Source organism: Natrix helvetica (assembly GCF_964273705.1).
Source record: "Natrix helvetica genome assembly, chromosome: 1".
Taxonomy (NCBI): Eukaryota; Metazoa; Chordata; class Lepidosauria; order Squamata; family Natricidae; genus Natrix; species Natrix helvetica.
Genome location: NC_138548.1, coordinates 332,614,091 through 332,635,286, shown reverse-complemented (window position 1 = coordinate 332,635,286; position 21,196 = coordinate 332,614,091). Strand labels below are relative to the sequence as shown.

Below are 21,196 nucleotides of genomic sequence, written 5' to 3'. Positions count from 1 at the left end.
CCATAGTGACTATGGACTGGAGGCCTCATTTGTGTGTGAATGGAGATTTTACGAAGCCTTCCAAATATCCAATAATTCAAGTGGATTAACTTGTACTGTATTTGTATTAGTAATTTTAGAACTATGTCTATGTTGTGATAACATGAAAAAAATCACAATGAAGGATGAGTTAAATGATCAGCCATATACTATCCGAAGTCCATTGTAACTCGTAGAATGGATTATTTCCATAACAGATAGCAGCAGTCATGGTTTATTCGTAAATATAAACACCATACAAGAAAAATATTTCTTGGTTAATTTCTAAAAAATTAGGAACGCACAAATCTAATCCACAGGACTGTAGAAAAGACCACTTTGATCTAATCTGACCCACTTTTGTTGACCACCTATATAAAACTATAAAGCCTCCTACAGATACAGGGTAAGCACTGTATAGCAAAGGACAAGGATTTCATGCAGAATATGGGAGCAGAGGAGAAGGGGGGGATTAACTTGAAGTCAAGACATAAATTTGCTTTCACATGGTCTTGTATGTCTAGCTTTCAAGAAACTTTTAGAAATGAACATAAATCACTGGTGTTCCAACCAAACTTGAAAAGTAAACATTTAATCATCTTTATTTAACAGGCCACTCTATCCTTTCAATCAATCTTGCAATGCAATTCTCTGAGCTTGGAACATGCATTTTTTACCATTTGTTTGTTTGTTTATTGGATTTATATGCCGCCCTTCTCCCAAAGGACTCAGGGCGGCGTACAACATTAAAAAAAACCAACCACATATTACAAAAGTTAAAAAGGAAATTAAATAAAGTATCCAAAAACAAACCCAATTAATATTAACAATAAAATTTTAAAAATTAGATTAGAATTAACAATTAAATTAATCATTTATTTTATTCTATTCAGGCCAGGCCTGCTTGCTGGAAAAGCCAACTTTTTAAGGCGCGTCAGAAGGACCGGAGGTCGTGGATTATGCGAAGCTCTGGGGCAGCTCATTCCAGAGGGAAGGCGCTCCCACAGAGAAGGCTCTCCCCCTGGGGGTCGCTAGCCGACACTGTCTGGCCAACGGCACCCTGAGGAGGCCAACTCTGTGGGATCACTCTGGACAGTGGGAGGCTACTGGTGACAGTAGGTGGTCTCGCAGGTACCCTGGGTCTATTTTAGAATTGCCTTCTATATTTGTGAGTTTGTACTGAATGTGGGTGGAATTTGAGTGGTTTTGGGCTATATTTGCTGCATTATTTTTATCAGTCATTATGATTTTTAATAGGCATTCATTATATCTACTTAGGCTTTATTAAGATTAAATAATTATCTGATTCCAGGTGCTTTTTTTTTTTGGCTTTTTACAATAAATGCAAACAAGAACCATACAAATTCCTCAACGGAGGAAAAGAAATTGGAAAACTCCCCTGTTAACTAGGGGAGCACCCGGTATGTACAGAGCCAACAGATGAAAATTGGAAGACAAATCTTTTTGTTGTTGTTGTTGTTTCAGCAATAAATATATAAACAGGCCTCAGAGTCAAACCCCATCTCTAGTACATTTAGATTGGTTTGGATATCAGCTAGGTGCAGGGTTAAACCCAGATTAAAAAGCTCTAGAGATAAGAAGCTTCCACCGTATTTTTTTATTTATTTTTATTCTGCAGGAATGTCTTAGACTACCTAAGCCTCTCCGTTCCATCCCTGTGCCAAGAGAAATATAAATGGAATAGTGATTCACCATTGATTTAGGCTTTAGTTAATTTAAAATGTATTCAATGCAATGGTGGGAGAATTGAAACAAGTGGGTGCAGGTGTTTGATCTGCAAGGATCACCTGGAAGGTCAAGCCTTACCTAGAAGGCAAATGGGAAAACACTCACAAGGAAGAAGAGGTTACCTGAGAGGCTTTCCTCATGAATGGTGCCATGTTTTAAAAAGTGATTCAAAAGGAAGGCTACGCCAATGACACAATCCACACTGCTACCACATATGCTTCCTTTACAGTATCTTCTTAAAAATTCTTAATCTGTTTATCTCAAGAAAAGCCATATGCTACGGAGGGTTTTTCTTTTAAGCATAGGATTACACCCCCTGTTGTCTTTCCACCCCCCCTCCTGCTGCCATTATTTCTAGAATCCCAATTCCAAAATGTCTCTTTTAGAAAGAAAACAAAGTCAACACAAAACAAAAATTGTAATTCAGCTTTGAACAAGACCTGGGAGGCACACATTTCCCAAAGCCTGGCTTTCCAATTAGGCACATTATCAAAAAAGAAAGGGGCACATTTGTGAATTTTAATTACTGTTTTGGTATTTATAATTACTATTGTCATTGTACTCTAGTGCAGGGGTGTCAAACTCATGTCGTCAGGGCGTTGTCACGTGACATATCGCAACTTCACCCCTACTTCACTAAACCAGGCATGGGAGTGGCCAGCGTGTGACGCATCTGGCCCATGGGCCACGAGTTTGACAGCCTTGCTCTAGTGTAACAATTTAGGTTCTGTTATTAATCTAGGGTTGCTGTCTTTTCCCTTGCTCTTGTTTTGGTCACCGGTGAAGATTTATTTCTTCAATAAACACTACAGATACATTAAGGATAACCCTCCCAGCCAAAAGCATAACTGGAATCTCTATGTCCTTTTGAAGTTAAAATACTGATAGGAGTCACATAAACCCTGTACCAAAATCTAAATTTTAGAAGCATATTCTGTACTTACCAAAAGTTGTTCCAGCTTCTGGGCGACTAACCGAGGACACAATGACAAATCCAAAACCTTCATTCTCTCCACGCCGTATTTCTACATCATAGGGCTGGACCACAGTGCTGACCACACCACTGCCTCCGCCCCCACCACTACCAATTCCACTGGTGCTGCCACTGCCTGAACTGACAGTGTTGAGTGAGTTTTGACTCCCCTGTGGAGTACGTTTCTCCTCGGTCAAAGAAGCTGGTTGGTTGCTGCTGTGATGAGAAGAAGCTGGAGAGGGAACCTCATTCTCTGCTTTGGGGACTGTTTGAGAAAGATGCAATCCCAGATTAACAGCTTTTCAGCAATGCCAAGTTTTTAGAAGTATTACAGAAAAATATGAAGCTGATACATGAGGTTTCTGCTTTGTATCAGCTAATTGTAATGGTCAACAATTAAGGAAGATGTAAGACAAAATATCTTGAGAGGAGGGAGACATCTGCTATTGGGATGACTTTTAGGGATAATCTTTTTCTACACATGTTTCTATATTCCAAAGTTCATATGAGGCTTCTGTTTCATATATCTCTATTCAACAGTGGCACCCATCTGAGGGGACACTAACACCGGAGAAGAATACCCATGATCAGTTTTTGTTCAAAGATTAAGAGTACCATTCAAAGATTTAGTATGCCAAACTATTTTTTCTATAATAGAATTTAGTACAGTTTGACAAAAAGTTGTATTACTATTTGGAATGTATACAATAATTCATTCTTTCTCCTTTGTACTATATTTTATTATGTGTTTGTTTTTCATATTTTGAGGAGTAATCCAAACTAACAATCACTAAGAAGATACTCTTAATACAGGGCGTCAGTTAAGGAAAGGCATTCTCAGCCTTTCCACTAAGCATGCTTCAGAGAGCCATACTGAAGGCTGGAACTCTTGAATATCTGGAGGTCGTTTTCTTGCATAGTTTGCCTTCCACCATAAGGTACCATAAAATCTTCCTTAGGTTAATTTAGTATCTCTCCCCCCCCCTTTCTCTCTCTCACACACACAGAGTTTTATCCTAAAAATTGAGAATAAATGGCAGGAGTATGACCATCAGTCATATCATATCATTCATATCAGTGTAACTTTAGAAGCATCTGTCGTAAACAGATAGTTTAACGAAATGAATCTGGTCATATCTAGCAAGGCAACTTTTATAGGACAATATTCAGCATGAATCCTGATCACTTCGGTAATTTTGCTGGGTTACATTCAATACCTTCACAGGTGCTACAGTAAATTTTCTTCCAAGTATTGTATTTTTACACAATGATGTGTGGTGATGTTACCTAGTTTGGATAATGAAACGTCTGCAAGAAAATAACTGAGTTCAGAGAGCACCAAAGACCTCTTATTATATGTTTTTCCTCCAAGTACAATACACTATTCTTCCAAGTATAGTATAGAAATAAAACACCCACACAATCACATTGAAGCCTACCTGTGTATACCACTTTGCGTCTGATAGTTAAATTCACATGGCCTTGTTTTGCAGCTTGTTGCATAAGTTGGACTACAAGCTGGTGTGATTTTCCAACTACTGGTGTTCCATCCACGCAGATCAATTCATCTCCAGATCTCAGGCGACCATCAGCATCTGCAGCGCCCAATGGCACAATATGACCAATGTAAATCTGTGAAGAGGAAGGGAATGTACATGAGAATAGCTGTCACTTGCTCAAGAAACAAATCAGGATTACTTAGGCCCCAAACACCTTTGAAAAGACTGGTCCAAATCACAGCTGTTATCCTAATGGATTCACACCCCAAATATCCAAAAGGACTGATCTGATTACCTAGATCTAATATCTAGAAAACATATTCACAGAAAGGATAATGAAACAGACTGTAGTAACCAGTTGATTCCACAGGGGGAAAAATACTACTTTCCTATTTCAAACAACAAGCAGGATTAATTATTTTTGGTGGTTTCATTAAAAAAACACCCCATTTTTAATTGATATGTTATATTACAAAAATTTCCTGTACTGGTATTTTATATTACAGAGGTTTCCTATAATATCCAATACAGAATTTCACCACAAACTCACTTTTAGTTCTTGTAGATTTCTCTTAACTGAGACTATACAACGCTTAGAAGAAGTCTTACCTTTAGCTTGATTCAAATCATCAACAGACTAGAATTGATAACATCTGTTTAATGTTCAACTCAGTAGCTATTATACAACTGCTTCAGGGCTAAGCCAGTTGCTGATGGAAACTGCCCACTCGTATTTGAGCTGGACCGAAATAAGACCATATCTATTCAGAACATGGCTGGTCACTTTGTTTTCTATTGGGTTTGTTTTTTGGCTAGCATAATCAAGTGCCATATCCAAGAGACAATCAAAGGCTATGCTAGCAATATACATTAGATAAGCAAGGCCATGTTGTGAGGAGATGATCATAGAAATTAAGAAGATATGAAAAATAAAAAAGCTAATTTCACAGATACTTACTGGTTCCCCAGGCTCATTTCCACCAAGAATCCTAAATCCAAAACCAGTTTCTTTCCTCCAGAGAAATATATCCTGTTCTTGATAATCTGGAACTGTAAGGAAGTAGAAGGAATTTATGATTTATAATTAGCTGAATGTCTGCTTTGTTGATCCGAGTATGTTTGAACAAGGGATTACAAAACACAGATATACTTGTATTTATGGGCAAGGCAAGACAGCAATTTGATTGGCAAGGAATGACATCCATTTTCTACAATGAAGGAGATGTAGTTTACAAAATGCATCCATTGTTGATAGTGTTTTAAAAATGGCACAGTTTCTAAGGCCGTCTAGATGATCTTCTCATGGTCAAATTAAATTAAATATACCTTAATGCCACCTGATCTTGACAGGATGTAAATATGATACCCATCTTCAAAACCTTAAAAAACAGGCCAATGACTTTGATCCAGATTTAATCAGGTTTAGAGTATATACCCAGTAGTTTCATTGGAACTATTGTAAATTTTGAGTTTTGGTTTAGATCCAAGCTCACATTTTTAAAATTTACTTACGTCTTATATTTATAAACCTGTCACATGAATTTCGAAAGTTAATATCAGAAAGTAACGCATTTGTCTATTTTGGAATAAGGCACAAGTAGGACAAAGCAATCAAAGCATTTTTCTCTCTGGAACAGTTGTTTATATGGTTGCCAATCATCGCTTGAGAGTTTTCAAAAAGAGGAATAGCCTTCAGCATATATCCTACTTCCAAGATACATGTGCCAGGGCTTCACAGGGAATGCAGGCCCATAGTCCAGTGCATCCGGTCTTCACCAGCCAAATGGATTGCAAAACCAATATAACCCACTTCTTCTCATACTTGGCAAAAGAGATTTTTGAGGAATCCATTTTTATGACATTGCCTTTCTAGTTCAATGTAAAACTACCCACTCAAGATTTGTATATGTATATATGTGCAATTGTAATCCATGCCACAATCAATGCACTATATGCATCTAAAATAAACTTCTTTTGAATCTAAAAGATGTTACTGTAACCTCTGTCAGTGTTTAGGAATCTTTAAAAGTGAATGGGATTTGAACAGAGGTACAACCTGAAATATACCTTGTTACCCCGAACATAAGGCAGGGTCTTATTTTCTTTTGACACCCCCCCCAAAAAAATAAGCACTTGGACTTATTTTCAGGGAGGTCTTATTATATTCGAGGTGCAGGAAGCGGCGAGCGTGGTTACCTCAAAAATATTGCTGTTGCAATATTTTCGGGAGGGCTTATTTTCGGGGGAGGGCTTATTTTAGTGCATGTGTTCAAAAGCCCAATTGGGCTTATTATGTGGGGAAGTCTTATTTTCAGGGAAACAGGGTATCAAATACACAAATCATTAATTTATATACGAAAGAAAATTGCATATATAAGGAATATAAAACAATATCAACATGGAAAATATATTATCATGGATGAACAATTTCAGCAAACACCTGAATCCATGAATTTAGATTCCCTATTTTTGCAATAATTCAAAACTATCTGCTATAGACAGCCTTTAATATGGTCATAAAAATATTTTATTTTTTAGTTCTCAGTAAGCGTAAAGCATGGCTTTTATTTCAGATGTCAACTGACTGCCAATTAAGTATTTGCTCTGTGCCGCATTATCAGAATTTGTCGATGCTAGCGTCGGTTATAAATCCCTGATCCTTTTTGGAAATAATGAGTAGATAGTTTTTTTGTCATTAGGCAAATGAGATCCTGTTAAGAGTATAACTCCATTAGTAGTGTAGTACTGTTGATTTTCTTTTCATAAGAGAGATGAGAAATGGAAAACAAATCAGGAGAAAGAATTTTTTTAATAATGAACATTTGCAAACCTTTTTTTAAAAAAATTGCTAGCATAAATTAAGTTGACAGTACTATAAATGGCTGGATACCGGGAACAATCTATACTACACTGGGAACAATCCCTTCAAAATATCTGCTACATTGACTAAGAATATATCTCTTCTATAGTAAAGGTTCCCTTTGCACCTATGTACTAGTTGTTCCTGACTCTAGGGTGCTCATCTCCATTACAAACCGAAGAGCCAGTGCTGTCCGAAGATGTCTCCGTGGTCATGTGGCTGGCATGACTAAACACCCAAAGGTGCACAGAACGCTGTTACCTTCCTACCAAAGGTGGTTCCTATTTTCCTACTTGCATTTTTACCTGCTTTTGAACTGCGAGGTTGGCAGAAACTGGGACAAGTAACGGGAGCTCACTCCGTTACGTGGCACTAGGGATTCAAACCGCCGACCTTTCTGATTGACAAGCTCAGCGTCTTAGCCACTGAGCCACCACGTCCCTGATATCTCTTCTATACAACCAGGTTTATATAGACAGTACTCTCCCAGGAGAGATCTCTATTTATCCACTGATCAGACCCAGGTTCAGTACTGAAAAAAGATCAAGGGCACAAAGACTAATGTCAATCAGCCCTCTTGTTAATGATTGTAGCTTCAATGTCATATTGCAAGTATAATGCAGAAGTCATTTTAGAACTGAACATTTCTAGTGTCCCCCAGCTCTAATAACACACTGCCTGTATATGGTGACTTTTCTCTTTCCGGCTGTTGTTCTGGCTTGGGAATTGTTGTCTTTCTTCAGTTTTTCCTCTTCCCATCAGCTAAATAAATATGATTCTGTCACAACGCTTCACTGAAATTTGGCTAAAAAAATGATTCAAAATGAAGGCAATGCTTTTTGCTCATTTTGAACTGGCTAGCACCATTACTCTCTCTCTCTCAGTTCTTCCCCTGTTCCCAGAAATGGCAAAGTGTGGCATGTGCATGCATTGCAGAGATTTGCAGCAACCTGAAACATTGGCAAGGCTCAGTAACACAATGCAGCAGCAGCAGCAGCAGCAGTAAGTAAGAACAAAATGAATGTATTGAGTAAATGGAATATGAAGTATTCAGGATGAAGTTTGCTTTGTGTTGATAAACATAACATACTGGATCATTCACAACACAGTTTATGGTCTGTGATAGCAAATGGCAACCAAGGACAGTAAATTAAGCATAAACTTTATTTTGTCATTTGTGCAAGAAAGGAAACTTCTTTTCCTGAACAATGACTTCATTTCTGAAACTTTTCAGGGAGTAATATCGTTGTACTAACATGATCAGAATATATAAAATATAGTATTCCACGGGGAAATTTAATCTTTTAAGACACTGATTGTATATGCTAAATATTATGAAAATCAGATAAAACCAAGGGTACTAATATATCAGTCAAGTAATTACTCTTAAATGCATCCAAATACAAGGCTCCATATGCAGTAAGAAATGGTGTTTTAAAATTGAAATATTTGAGTGAAGGTAACTAATCCTCACTATTTCTATGAATAGTGAGTTCCAAGTTATTTTTAAAAAAATTCTTTGAAAACTTCCTTTGGCTTTTGAAAATCCAGTGCCAAGGAGTCATCCAGATACAGAAATGATCCCAGAGCAAAAGAACAGTCACGGGTAAAACCAAGTCCCTATTCTTTCATGGAAGTGTTGAAAGGAAGCCAATGGCATCCAATCAGCTTAAATAAAATGAATTCTGGATTCTCTTAGTTGTGGGTAACATTAAATCAAGCATTGTGCTGACAATTTGTTCTCCACTGTGGAGAATGACTGAGAGTTTAAGTATTAAATTAGTGCATGAACTAAAGAGTTAGAATAACAAAAAAGCACATATGCTGTACACTGGTTTTTCTTCTATTTTACATCTATTGATTTCTGCCTATATTTTCTGTGCCCCATCATCTTAACCTATCAGTGTTTATTACAATAAAGTGGCTGTAAAGCCTGCATGCATTAGTATTCTCAGCTACAACTCAACAATGTTCTAAGTATAATGACAGAATAGTGAGATGATAGGATTGCTCAATACTTAGCTATCTGAAGGCTATTATCTTACAGCAACTCAATTTAAATGCAAGCCAAATTGCATTAAAAAAATATGTGAACTTTGCCACTAACTCAAGCTGAAGGTCAACTGTATTCTAAACTAATTGGTCTTGGTTGCTGCCTCTAGTTCACAAAAGCTAAAGGTTTCTTCCAATTAGGTCTAGGTGAAACATGTTAAGAACTAGCCTGATATATGCAAAATAGCTTCTGCAGAACATTTCTGCAGCACTTTCTCACCTATTTGAACCTGTGAACTTGATAATGCTTTCAACCCAAACTAAAGCTTTCTGTTCTTCTATTTTCTCAAATGAAAATATGAACCCTTAAGTTCTGCCTATGTTACTTGCAGTTCTTGCATAGTTTTAATTCGAAAAAAGTGAATGAGAATGACCATTGGCTTACCTGAAGGTCCTTTTCTGGGTGCTGCAAAGGAGAGTCCAAGCATGGGTTAAATACAGCCAATCTGCCCAGGACTGAATTGAAACTTTAAGCCACACCTCTGGTGCTGACTAATCCTCAGATTTTCTTCAATGAAGGCGTGGACAATGCGCGCTGAGAAGTTCAGGAACCAAGTCAATGAAGGTCGTAAAAAAAAATATCCACAAGTCCAGAAGAAATCATATGACAAATGGCGGAGCAGACCCCAGGTGGGGTTGGACTCTCCTTCCCAGCACCCAGAAAAGGGCCCTTCAGGTAAGCCAATGGTCATTTTCCTGGGTGCTGCTCTAGAGAGTCCAAGCATGGGACATACCCAAGCTAAATGTCAGTAAGGTGGGAAGCGGAAGCATCCAGGGTCTCTCTGCTGGTATGAATGCCCTGGAGAACCAACCTCCCAAATGCCCCCTCCGCAGCAGCAAATTTGTCCAGTCTGTAGTTTCGAACAAATGGAGACAAAGAAGTCCACGTGTCAGCCTTGCAAATCTTCTCTATCGGTGCCTGGGTAGTCCAGGCCGCCGTGGTGGCGGCGCTTCTGGTAGAATGTGCGGTGGTATGGCGTGGCACCGGAATAGGTTGAAGAACGTAGGCAAGATAATACAAGCCCGTAGCCAACGTCCGATGGTCTGAGAAGAAACTTTGCGGCCCTGGGATGCAGGTTGAAACGAGACAAAAAGTGCTTCAGAGCGACGGAAGGCAGCCTTACGTTTGATGTACTTACATAACGCTCTACGAACATCGAGCATGTTCCACTTTTTCTCTTTGGGATGTTTGGGGTGTGGACAAAAATCCAGAATTTTGACCTCCTGGGCCCGGTGAAACCAAGAGTTGATCTTGGGTATAAATGCCGGATCCAAATGGAGGATTACTCTGTCAGATTGTATCAAGCATAAGTCCTCGCGAATTGACAGTGCTGCCAATTCAGAAATTCGCCATGCCGACGTGATGGCAGTCAAAAAGTCTGTCTTAAATGTCAGATGTTTGAGGCTGGCCGATCAGAGAGGTTCAAAGGGCGGGCCAATGAGAGTCCGTAACACCACATTGAGATCCCATGAGGGGTACCTGTGAACGACCGGAGGCCTCAGGTTGGTTGCCACCCGTAGAAAACTATGGATGATGGGATGACGACCAAGGGAAGAATGCTCATCTACTGTCAAGATCGTGGACAAGGCCGCCACCTTTTGTCTGAGAGTGTTAGGGGCCAGGCCTTGGTCGAGTCTATCTTGCAAAAAGTCTAAGATCTGAGAAATCATAGCCGTAGTCGCCACAGCATCGTGCTCTCTGCACCAGTTGTCGAAGAACTTCCACGTGGCGTTGTATATTCTGGTTGTAGAAGGCGGTCTGGACGGCTGAATGGTGTGAATGACCTTGGTGGAAAGACCTACTTAGGAGGTCCTTCTCAACTGCCAGACGGCTAGTTATAACCACTTTGGGGCTCTGGATGTTGAAGCGCCCCCTGGCTGAGAGACCTCGTGCTGGGGAATCCGCCAAGGAGGATTGACGGAGAGACTCACCAGGTCAGTAAACCAGGTCCTTCTGGGCCAGTAGGGAGCCACGAGTAGAATTTCTGCCTCCTCCAACAGGATTTTTCGAATCACCCTGGGAAGAAGAGGCAATGGGGGGAATGTGTACATCAGTCCCTATGGCCACGGACAGTGGAGAGCACTGACCCCCTCGGCTTGCGGGGTGTGGAACCTGGAGAAGAACCTGGGAGGTGCATGTTCTCCGGGGTGGCAAACAGGTCGACTAGGGGACGGCCGAACCTCTGAGACAATTGGTGGAACAGATTCGGGTGCAGGCACCATTCCGAGTGATCGATTGTGGCCCTGCTCAGACAGTCCGCCTGGATGTTGTGGACCCCGGAGATGTGCTCCCCTTGGATCGAGCAAAGGTATCTTACGGCCCAACTGCCCAGGCGCTCTGTCTCCTCCATCAGGGACCTGGAGCGAGTGCCCCCATGGCGGTTTATGTGTGCCTTTGTGGCCACATTGTCCATTAGGATTCTCATGACGCCCCTTGATGCCATCTTGGAAGTGAACGAATGTGAGCTGCACCGCTCTCAATTCTAACCAATTGATGCTGTGGGACACTTCAGGCATTGACCATCTGCCTTGCGCAATCTAGTTGTGGAGATGAGCACCCCAGCCAAATAGACTGGTGTCCATTGTGATGGTGAGACAGTCTGGTTCTTTGAAGAGGGTGCCCTTTGCCAGCGTGGGAGACAGCCACCACTGGAGGGACTGACGTACCTTTGGTGAGACCTGAACCAGCTGTTGAGAGTTGCTCATGTTGGCCCTCTGGTAGGGCAGGAGGAGCCATTGCAGGTGTCGAGAATGAAGGTATGCCCAAGGTACTATTGACAGGCACGAAATCATCTTGCCAAGGAGTTGTGGCAGCTGCACGATCGATGCCTGCAGTACCTGCAACACCTGGCTTCCGATGCTTGCCAACCGCTCTGGAAACAGGGAGACCTGGTAACTGGTGGTGTCGATGATGGCGCCCAGGTGCTGCAGCCTGGTGGTCAGATGCAGATGACTCTTTTCCTTGTTGATGGAGAACCCATGATGTTGGAGGGTTTGCAGTGTGTGCTGCAGGTCTTGCACCGCTTGTTGCTGTGACGATGACTGAATGAGGACGTCGTCCAGGTAGCAATGCAGGCGCACTGGGTGAGTTCTCAGGAAGGCCACCACCGCAGCTAGGATCTTTGCAAAGGTACGAGGTGCTGAGGACAGGCCAAATGGCAGAACCCTGTACTGGTAGTGGCAGCCTGAATAAAAGAATCTCAGGAACCTGCGGTGAGCTTTGCGAATGGGGATGTGGAGGTAGGCCTCCTTGAGATCTATGGATGTTAAGAAATCTCCCGGCCTGATACAACCCAGAATTGACTGAAGGGACTGCATCTTGAATCTCCGGTATACTATATGATGGTTTAGCTTTTTTAGATCGAGGATCCCCCTCCACCCCCCAGAATTCTTTGGGACAAGGAAGAGTGTTGAATAAAACCCTGTCCTTTCCTGACCTGGTGGAACCAGTTTTATGGGGTTTATGTCTGTGAGGTGAAGGATCTCCTGTTCCATGAGAGCCCTCTTGACCGGACAGGAAGGGGTTGAACACTGAACAAAGTGTCGGGGAGGGGGGGAAATGAACTCTAATGTTAGACCTATGCGTATCGTCTGAAGGACCCACTGGTCCGATGTGATCCGCTCCCATTGGGCGTGGAACATCTGGAGACACCCTCCTATGGGAGCCATCTGCTGATCGTCACTTATAACATCTGAAGGGTCTGGTACTGGACCCTCCGTGATAGGGGCGTTTAGAGAAGGACTGTTGACGGTTTCTGTCACGAAAGGGCTGACAGTCCTGGGACCTATCCGTGCCTTGAGAATAGGTATTTTGGAAGGAACTGGAGGTAGATGGCTGCTCCGAGTTCTGAAAGGGCTGCCTCCTATAAGTCTGGGAACTCTTGCGGTCAGATTTTTTGTTGACTGAAGGCATGACCTTCATTTTGTCCTTATTTTCAACAAGCCAGCCTGTCTGGTACAGGCCCTGCTGGTGGAGGAACGAATCTGTTGCTCCTCAGGGGCACCATCTGCCTTGATTGAATGTGGAGATGTAAGGCCTGGAAGGTAACTTTCCCCCACTCACCAACTCAGATGAAACTGGCCTTAGCGCTCTGGTGCAGAGGCATTGAAGGCAGGGGTAAGCAAAGCTCAGCAGTCCTGTGATTGGTGAAGGAGAATGGTGTGAGCTCCAAGCTCCTAGCACCCACGTAGGTCAATTAATGTGGGGCGCAATCACGTGGGCCACAAACCTCAGCTTCCGCCCTCTACTGTAATAGTGGAGCTGTGAGCTGGCAAACCTTCCGGAATTCCGGACAGGAAGGCTTCTAGTGGTGACCTGCAATAGACAGGCAATCAGGCGGCTGTAGCTGCTTTTCGCAGCAAAAGTAGGTCAACAAAATGGTGGCCGCAACCTTGGCCCTTTCAAAATGGCCACCACCACGTGCAACCCTCTCAAAATGGCCACCACCACATGTGACCCACTTAAAATGGCCGCCCGCATACACCAGAGCTCTGAGGCTCCGTGCTAACAGACGGCTCACTCAGAAGCACGGTCAGCAGTAATGGATGTCCCAGTGGGGTTACGATCACAGGAGGATCGCTGTGATCGCGCTGGCATCAGCACTCCGACCCATGTGTCTTCCCCAACAGCAGCCTGTAGCCTCACGCCACCCGAGCAAACCCAGGACACCGGAGAGGCTGAAATTGGTGAGAACCAGGGAATTAGGGTAAAAGGAAAACTCACCAAGCCTGCTCCAATAATCAGGAATAAGAAGATAAATTTTGTAGTAAAGTAGAAAAATAGAGAGTCCAAGTAATCACTTAGGAATGAAGAGAAACTGGAAGCGCATCCACTGGGCTAGCTGAATTGAAAAAATCTGAGGATTAGTCAGCACCAGAGGCGTGGCTTAAAGTTTCAATTCAGTCCTGGGCAGATTGGCTGTATTTGACCCATGCTTGGACTCTCCAGAGCAGCACCCAGGAAAATAATGCTGTTTTTCCCCTTACCGTAGAGCTATTTTTAAATAGTAAAAGTAGCATGATGGCAAATTAAGTTGTTTGCATCTATCTGTTAACAGTGGTGGGTTGCAGGCGGTATGCCCTGGTACGTGCGTACTGGAGCCAGCCTGGAGCACTGGCTACCGTTCCGGTACGGTGCTCCGGGGGCCCACCCGCCTGCCCGAGCTCCTTACCGGAGTTTAAAGGCTTTTGCGCTTCCACGCAGGTGCATGGCATATACAGCACCTGCGTGACGCTCTGCGGAGTAGCTGGAGCGTTGCAGAGGCGCTTGAACGCATGCACGCGCGCTGCGCACATCCATGAGGACACTGCCGGCCCAGTTCCAACCATACCGGTTGGAACGAGATTTGCAACCCACCACTGATCTGTAATGACTGTTCATGGAAACTTATTCCTGAAAATGTGACTTAGTATAAGGAAGATGACATTTTCAAGGTTAAGAAGTTTGTTTGCTCTGGTAGATTATTTCAGGCTTAGTCACTTATTCCATTTATATTAATGATTCCTTCATTAATTCTTATGCACTCATAATTCCATGCAATTATCGTTACCTCACTGATGTTATGAATTTTAATTCTGATGATATATGGACAGAGCATTCATAATGGTTTGGGTTTGAAACAATCCAATCAAATGTAAAATCTAGTACACGTGACTGCTTACAATTCAGCAAACATTTCTCAAGAGTCTCAATACATTCTTATTTTCATTAGGGTTGACACAGTCTAGCAGTGAATCTCCTTTGATGGGAAAGGAGATAGTAATAAGATAATGGCATCATGAACTACAAACACACATGTGCACAACACAACCAAAAGTGAATCTAAACTCATTTTACAGCCTTTTGCATCAATTGATCCAAGTATATGGCTAATCCTAGCACCTGACTGAGTGGCAAGCTAAACAAAATCTTACTTTAAGCCCCTCCTGATATAATTCCATATTTTTGGGAGGCCATTTAATTGGTTATAGTGCTAGCTAGAGGTAGCAATGGAGTCACTGGCTGGTAATCTGGAAGTTGTCATCAAACATGAAGTCTCAACATTATCTGATATTTCCTCTGATGCAATGGTAGAAACTGACCGAGTGGCATTGGTTAGAAACAAGCCACATGGACAAAAAAATGTGAAGGGGATTCCAAATTATAAATGTTATTGCCTGTTTTTCCTCCCATTAAGGTTTATTTTGAAAACAATGTTTGAAGACTGATAAGCACACTTAAATGCTGATCAGCATAATTATCATTTCAAATTAAAGGACATTTTAAAGGATTAGTAACCCTCCTGGAGGGGGAAGGGAACCCTCTATTCTACAATGACTAAACTTGATTCTGTCTTCAGTCTCCCATGATGTAAGGATCAATTTTCACACCAGTGGCTTATCCATACTGACTCGTTATTGCAATCTCTCAATGACTTCATGCAAAAGTTATAAAAAGAGTTCTTAACATGGGATGAGAACGAATGATAACAGGTGGCTACAAGTAAACCTTTTTTAAACAGAGCAGTGCTAATACTTTGCTTTAGCTACAATATTTTTTTCATTATGTTGGTTGACAGTGACACATTAAGGAAAGCATTAGTGACTCTTAGTACATTTCATGCTTCATGCCAAAATCTCCAACCAACCCAGCCACATGAATTCCCCCAAATCACAAACACTACTACATGATGGACAGCAAGACAAGATATAAAATTCTCAACTCATTCTTACATTCTCCAAAACTCGTGGAATTGATTTCTCTTTCTCTTTCACCCTTGCTCAGTCCAGTCGTAGGTGAAGGTGACATAGCTGTGAATATTAATTTTAACATTTTGCAAAGCTTAATGAAATCCATTTTTTGTTGGCTCAATTCAATTTCGCATCTGTTTTTATACCTATCTTGACACCCCCAAAGTTACAGCTCCCGAGCATTACAACAGACCCACCAATTTTAATAGATCTATCTAGAGCTGTAAAATTTGAAATTGGAATAATTGGATCAAAATATAAGATACAAACATGTCCTAACCAGGTTTTAGAAAAAAGAAGCATTTCTTGCTTTTGACAACATGAATTCCTAAAGGGTTGGAAAGCAAAATCTACAGCAAATTACATTTAATGGTTTTCAATAAAATATTGATTTATTGTACCCTTTTAAAATGAGAGGTACCCAGAAGCAGAAGGAAGTTGAATAAAACCTTGCCTTGTGCTGTTTTAGAACTCCTGCTGCAATAAAACATTTTTGCAACTTTTTATTATAATGAATACTCATTACTTGTACATGAAATAACCCTGGCCGCATAGTTTTGATATTAATATACATGTAGGCCCAGCTGATACAGACACGGTTTCCCAAATTATGAAGAAAGCTGTGGTGACATGAATTATATAAACTCCTATGAAAAATTTCAATTAATCTGAAAACCATTGAAGAGTTCAAGAAGCACTAGCCTAATAACAGGCAGATTTAGGTCCTTACATACTCAATGCGTAGTCCTCAATGGAACTACATCTTCAGTAAGGCATTTGATAAAGTAGGCCACAACATGCTACTTGATAAGATAGAAAAATATGGGTTAGACAGCATCACCACCAGATGGATTCATAACTGATCAACCACACACAATGTATAGTCCTCAATGGAACTGCATCTACAGTATACAGAGGGAAGTATGCAGTGGTGTATCCCAAGGTTCTGTCTTAGGCCCAGTACTCTTTATATCTTCATCAATGATTTAGATGATAGGATAGAAGAGGAACATCTAATTTGCAGATGACACAAGTTGGCAGAAATAGCCAGCACTCCAGAACATAGACATAAGATACAGAAAGATCTTGACACAGATGGAATATTGGGCTCTATCTACAAAATGGAATTGATGGTGAAAAAAAGTAAGGGTTTACATTTAGGCAAGAAAAATCAAATGCACGGGTATAGGATAGGTAGTATCTGGTTTAATAGTAGCAAATGTAAGAGGAACCTTGGAGTCCTAGTGGACAATCAAATATGAACCAGCAGTATGCTGCAGCTGTCAAAGAAGCCAACATGGTTCTAGGCTGCATTAACAGTGGGTAGAATCAAGATCACATGAAGTATTATTACCACTTCGTAATGTCTTGGTAAGATCACACTTGGGATAGTGTTGGGCACTGCAATTCACTATTCTATCCAAAGTTTTGAATAAAAAGTCTGGATTCAAAATGAATGTGAAAATGAACCCTTTCTGCAGTTTTATTTCTAGGTCTGTAGCAGGCCTGGACCGGATCCTACAGCAAGTAAAGACTATTGTCCATGCCTTAAAGTCTACCAAGTTATGCAGTCCATATTCTGGGGCAAAATCTGACTTTTCTTTGATAGCTTAAAACTGCCAACGTATTTCCTTTTGGAGAAATAGCGCACCTCTTTTGCTCAAAAAAACTCCAATCTTAAAGCTTTATTTCTTTTCCATTTTTTAAAAAAAGTTCAAATGTCGTTTTTGTCCTTTCTATTTACATTCCCACACGAATGGTTGTACCCCTCAGAAGTTGGACTTTTACAAATAGGGTAACACTAATTCTAGGATTTTCAAATAGGATACAGGTAGTCTTCGACTTAAAATCATTCATAAGGGTGGCACAGTGGTTAGAATGCAGTACTGCAGGCTATTTCTGCTGACTACTGGCTGCCTGCAATTAGGCAGTTCGAATATCACCAGGCTCAGGATTGTCTCAGCGATCCATCCTTCTGAAGTTGGTCAAATAAGGACCCAGATTGTTGGGGGCAATATGCTGACTCTGTAAACCGCTTAGAGAGGGCTGTAAAGCACTGTGAAGCAGTCTATAAGTCTAAGTGCTATTGCTGTTAAGCAAAGTCAGTTAAGCTCAGCAATGGAAATTCTGGTCGCAATTACGGTAAATCGAGGACTAGCCGTATGTTTCAATGTGGTTGCTTGTTTCCTAGCCATGCAAGGATAAGCACTTCTAAACTCCCCCCAACAAAGAAGCCAGCACTTTGTTTTAAAGCTGCTTCATCAAAAATGTCCTATTTCTCTTGCTCTCACATTTTTCAAACTTATCTAATTATGGATTAAGGAATTGCTTCATGTGCTTTTCTGTTTATCTGATTTACAAGCCGCACATCTAGTGTGTGACTGCAAATAAAATCCAAATATTAAAAAAAAACAAATGAATGCAGTAGTTGTTAAAGCTCTAAAAAAAGGTTTAAACCCTCTTCTGCATTGTTTTAATTAAAGCTTGCTTAAGCCTTTCAAGGGGTTCATTAACACATCTGCAATTCAGATTAATTCATTTTGTCACTGCTGCTTTGACAGATGGCCCCTACATAGGATGTGGCAGCTTTGTAAAGCTTGCAGGCAGCACAACAGATTGCAGCAATCCTTAAGGAAATTTTAGACTAAGACACCAAAACAAAGAGGAGGGAGAAAGAAAAAAGCAACTTCTGCGAAATCTGTGTTTTTAAGAAATAGGTTGCCTATTTCGATTCAGGGCACAGCATTTGCTGAATAGGTAAAGGATGGATCTTGAAAATAACACTATTCTAAATATTAGTTCTTGTCAGTTTTTATTCTGTATTATCTATATCTTCTATCTCTCTCTCTCTCCATTGATCCATCTATCCATCCACACACAATGCAATAGCAATTACTGTTATGTACAAAGGGACAACTGAACTCATATACATATAACAGTAAGAAAGCAAACAATATATTAATTGTGGGACACTCCTCAGATATCATGAGGTAAGTAACTTGTTTTCATACAAGAAAAAATTAGCTGTCTTGTCTGCTAAGGTTGAGCTCCATTATAGTTTTGGAACTGTCTAGTAACATAATGTTGATAATAACAACTATATATTTGAAATTGACCAAAGATTACTGACCTTATAACGGTGATTTAGACATTAATAATATAAAATCCAAGGAACTTCATTTAAAACACCCAAAAGACCATCTGGAATGTACAGGCTATTTCAGAATTGATCAATGGTGAACACTACTTTATTAAGCATTTCTAAGTAAAGATCAAAATTGCATTAACTGCAGATTCTTTAAATTAGCAGGCGATTGGACTACATTTTTTGAGGCCCATTTATATTTCTATGACCTGAATCTTCTGCTAATTCTTATTTCTGTTACCTTATGTATTGTTTTAATCTGTATGTTTGATTATTTTATATTTGAGCACTTTTTCTAAAAAATATAGCCAATGTATTTCAATTAAATGCTTTAAAATAAGCCACCTACTCTTTAATGTAGGTAAAAGATGACTGAATTTCATTGAGGAAAAAAGGAAGGCACTGCATTGCTAATGGTAGAAATTTTATGATTGAAGGAATGGACACCAGCAAGACAGTAAGAAGTACTGTTTTGATTTGATTTGCACTATTACTACTTATTAATATTTTTTTATTTGAGTATGCAAAGACATAGGTTGGAAGCAATCAATGTTTTGATTCCAAATTTCTTGTGAAGCCATTTTGGTATTCTTGACAACTCCACTTTTAACAGAAGATTTCTAGCCAAAGTATCAATTTCTCCAACAGCAACTCCAATCAGAGTCATACAAGATGGTGGGGACTTGATGCTCTGTTAACTTTGTTGTTTCCTTGAAGACGTTTCATTAGCGAACTAGTTAACATCATCAGTGCTAATAGGAAGTGAAGTTAGCTCTCATTCTATAATGTAGTGGTTTTTCCAATTAGTGTTGGTGGGAGTGGTCTTGATGGTTCCTTGATTGAAATGTTGTTTACTGTTGTTTACTTTACTTGTTTGGTATATTGTCTGCTTCTTGATTGTTGGGTCTAATGTTAATCTTGGTGTTAATCTATGCTCATCTGGGTATTGACTGCTGGTGAGGATGTGTTTTGGTCTTTCTGTTTCCTTTTTGGCTGCCTCTTGAATGGCATGTAGATGTTGTTTATGTCAATATGCTGGTTGATGGCCAATATGTCTGAGTCCCAGGTTTCCAGGAATTCTCTATGGTTCTAGACTTGGCTTGGTCTAAAATGGTCATAGATCCCCAGTTAAACCTATTGTTTAAGTCTGTCTATGTATTGTGAAATTAATTTTTATCATGTCTTCTGACTGCTTAGTTGATATTCATGGATGTGTTCTGCCAATCTTCTGCAGAGACTTGGAAAGTTTCATGGAGTTTCATTTAAAGAAAGGCTGTGTATTTGTGCAGCATCAGCCAGTGAAGACATTTGGACACATTTTGTTTGACTGCAAATTGTACTCTGCAGAAATGGCTGGTTCCTTAGATTCTTAGGAGCCATAATGGCAGAGTGGTTAAAATGCAGGATTGCAGGCTAACTCTGCTCATTGCCAGGAGTTCAATCTTGATTGTCTCAAGCCTTCCTTGACTCAGCCTTCCAAGGCCAGTAAAATGAGGACCCAGATTGTTGGGGGCAATATTCTGACTCTAAACTGCTTAGAGACTGCTATAAAGCACTACAGAATGGTATATGTAAGTCCAAGTGCTATTGTTATTTAAAAACTTAAAAAATGCTGAGGCAGCCAGGAGAAATGGTCTTATCTCATGCAGGGAATGAACCTGCATATCATTAGTAAGATGCACGCTTTATTTCAAAGGCCACTTCAAAGAGGACAGAATTTAGATCAGTTTGGGATTAATTGCAGAGGTGGCAACTTACTATGAACATGTCCTATTGTTTTCTTTGTATCTACTTGTATATTTGTATTAGTTTTACTGATTTAGTCATTTGATATGGTCAAATGAATAAATCAATAAAGATTGTATTGCATTGTATTGTATTCCGTTTTGTTCTGTTCTGTTCCCTTTAAGACAAATAAGGATTTGCACAGATTTGCTGAAATATCTCTGTGATTAAATCCTCCATCACCAGCTACCTGAACATCCGAAGCAGCCTGCTTTGTGAAATGCAGGAGCATTTTAGCAGTCTGCACACACACACAGTGCTCTGAAGAAATAGGCTATTTTTATTCTGAAAGATTAAGATACTATTGGTATCTCTGACTCAAGTAAGTAGAAGCCTAGGAGTAAAAATAATGCCAGGGAACACTAGAAATTCAAGTTTGTTCCATC

The 21,196-nt window shown here is 40.4% G+C and overlaps 1 protein-coding gene across 7 annotated transcripts in view; it reads right to left on the bottom strand.

The window, feature by feature from the left end:
* Positions 1–21,196, bottom strand: part of MAGI1 (membrane associated guanylate kinase, WW and PDZ domain containing 1) — a 538,606-nt gene that overhangs the window by 25,433 nt on the left and 491,977 nt on the right. For 5 of the 7 annotated variants that reach the window (XM_081934092.1, XM_081934093.1, XM_081934095.1 and 2 more), the window contains 4 exons: positions 15,863–15,940; positions 5,198–5,289; positions 4,180–4,372; positions 2,712–3,005 (listed from right to left, as the gene is read on the bottom strand). In XM_081934092.1, coding sequence (XP_081790218.1) covers positions 2,712–3,005; positions 4,180–4,372; positions 5,198–5,289; positions 15,863–15,940 — 657 coding nt within the window. The remainder of the gene's footprint in view (positions 1–2,711; positions 3,006–4,179; positions 4,373–5,197; positions 5,290–15,862; positions 15,941–21,196) is intronic. The other 2 variants (XM_081934096.1, XM_081934097.1) reach the window with 1 other exon arrangement.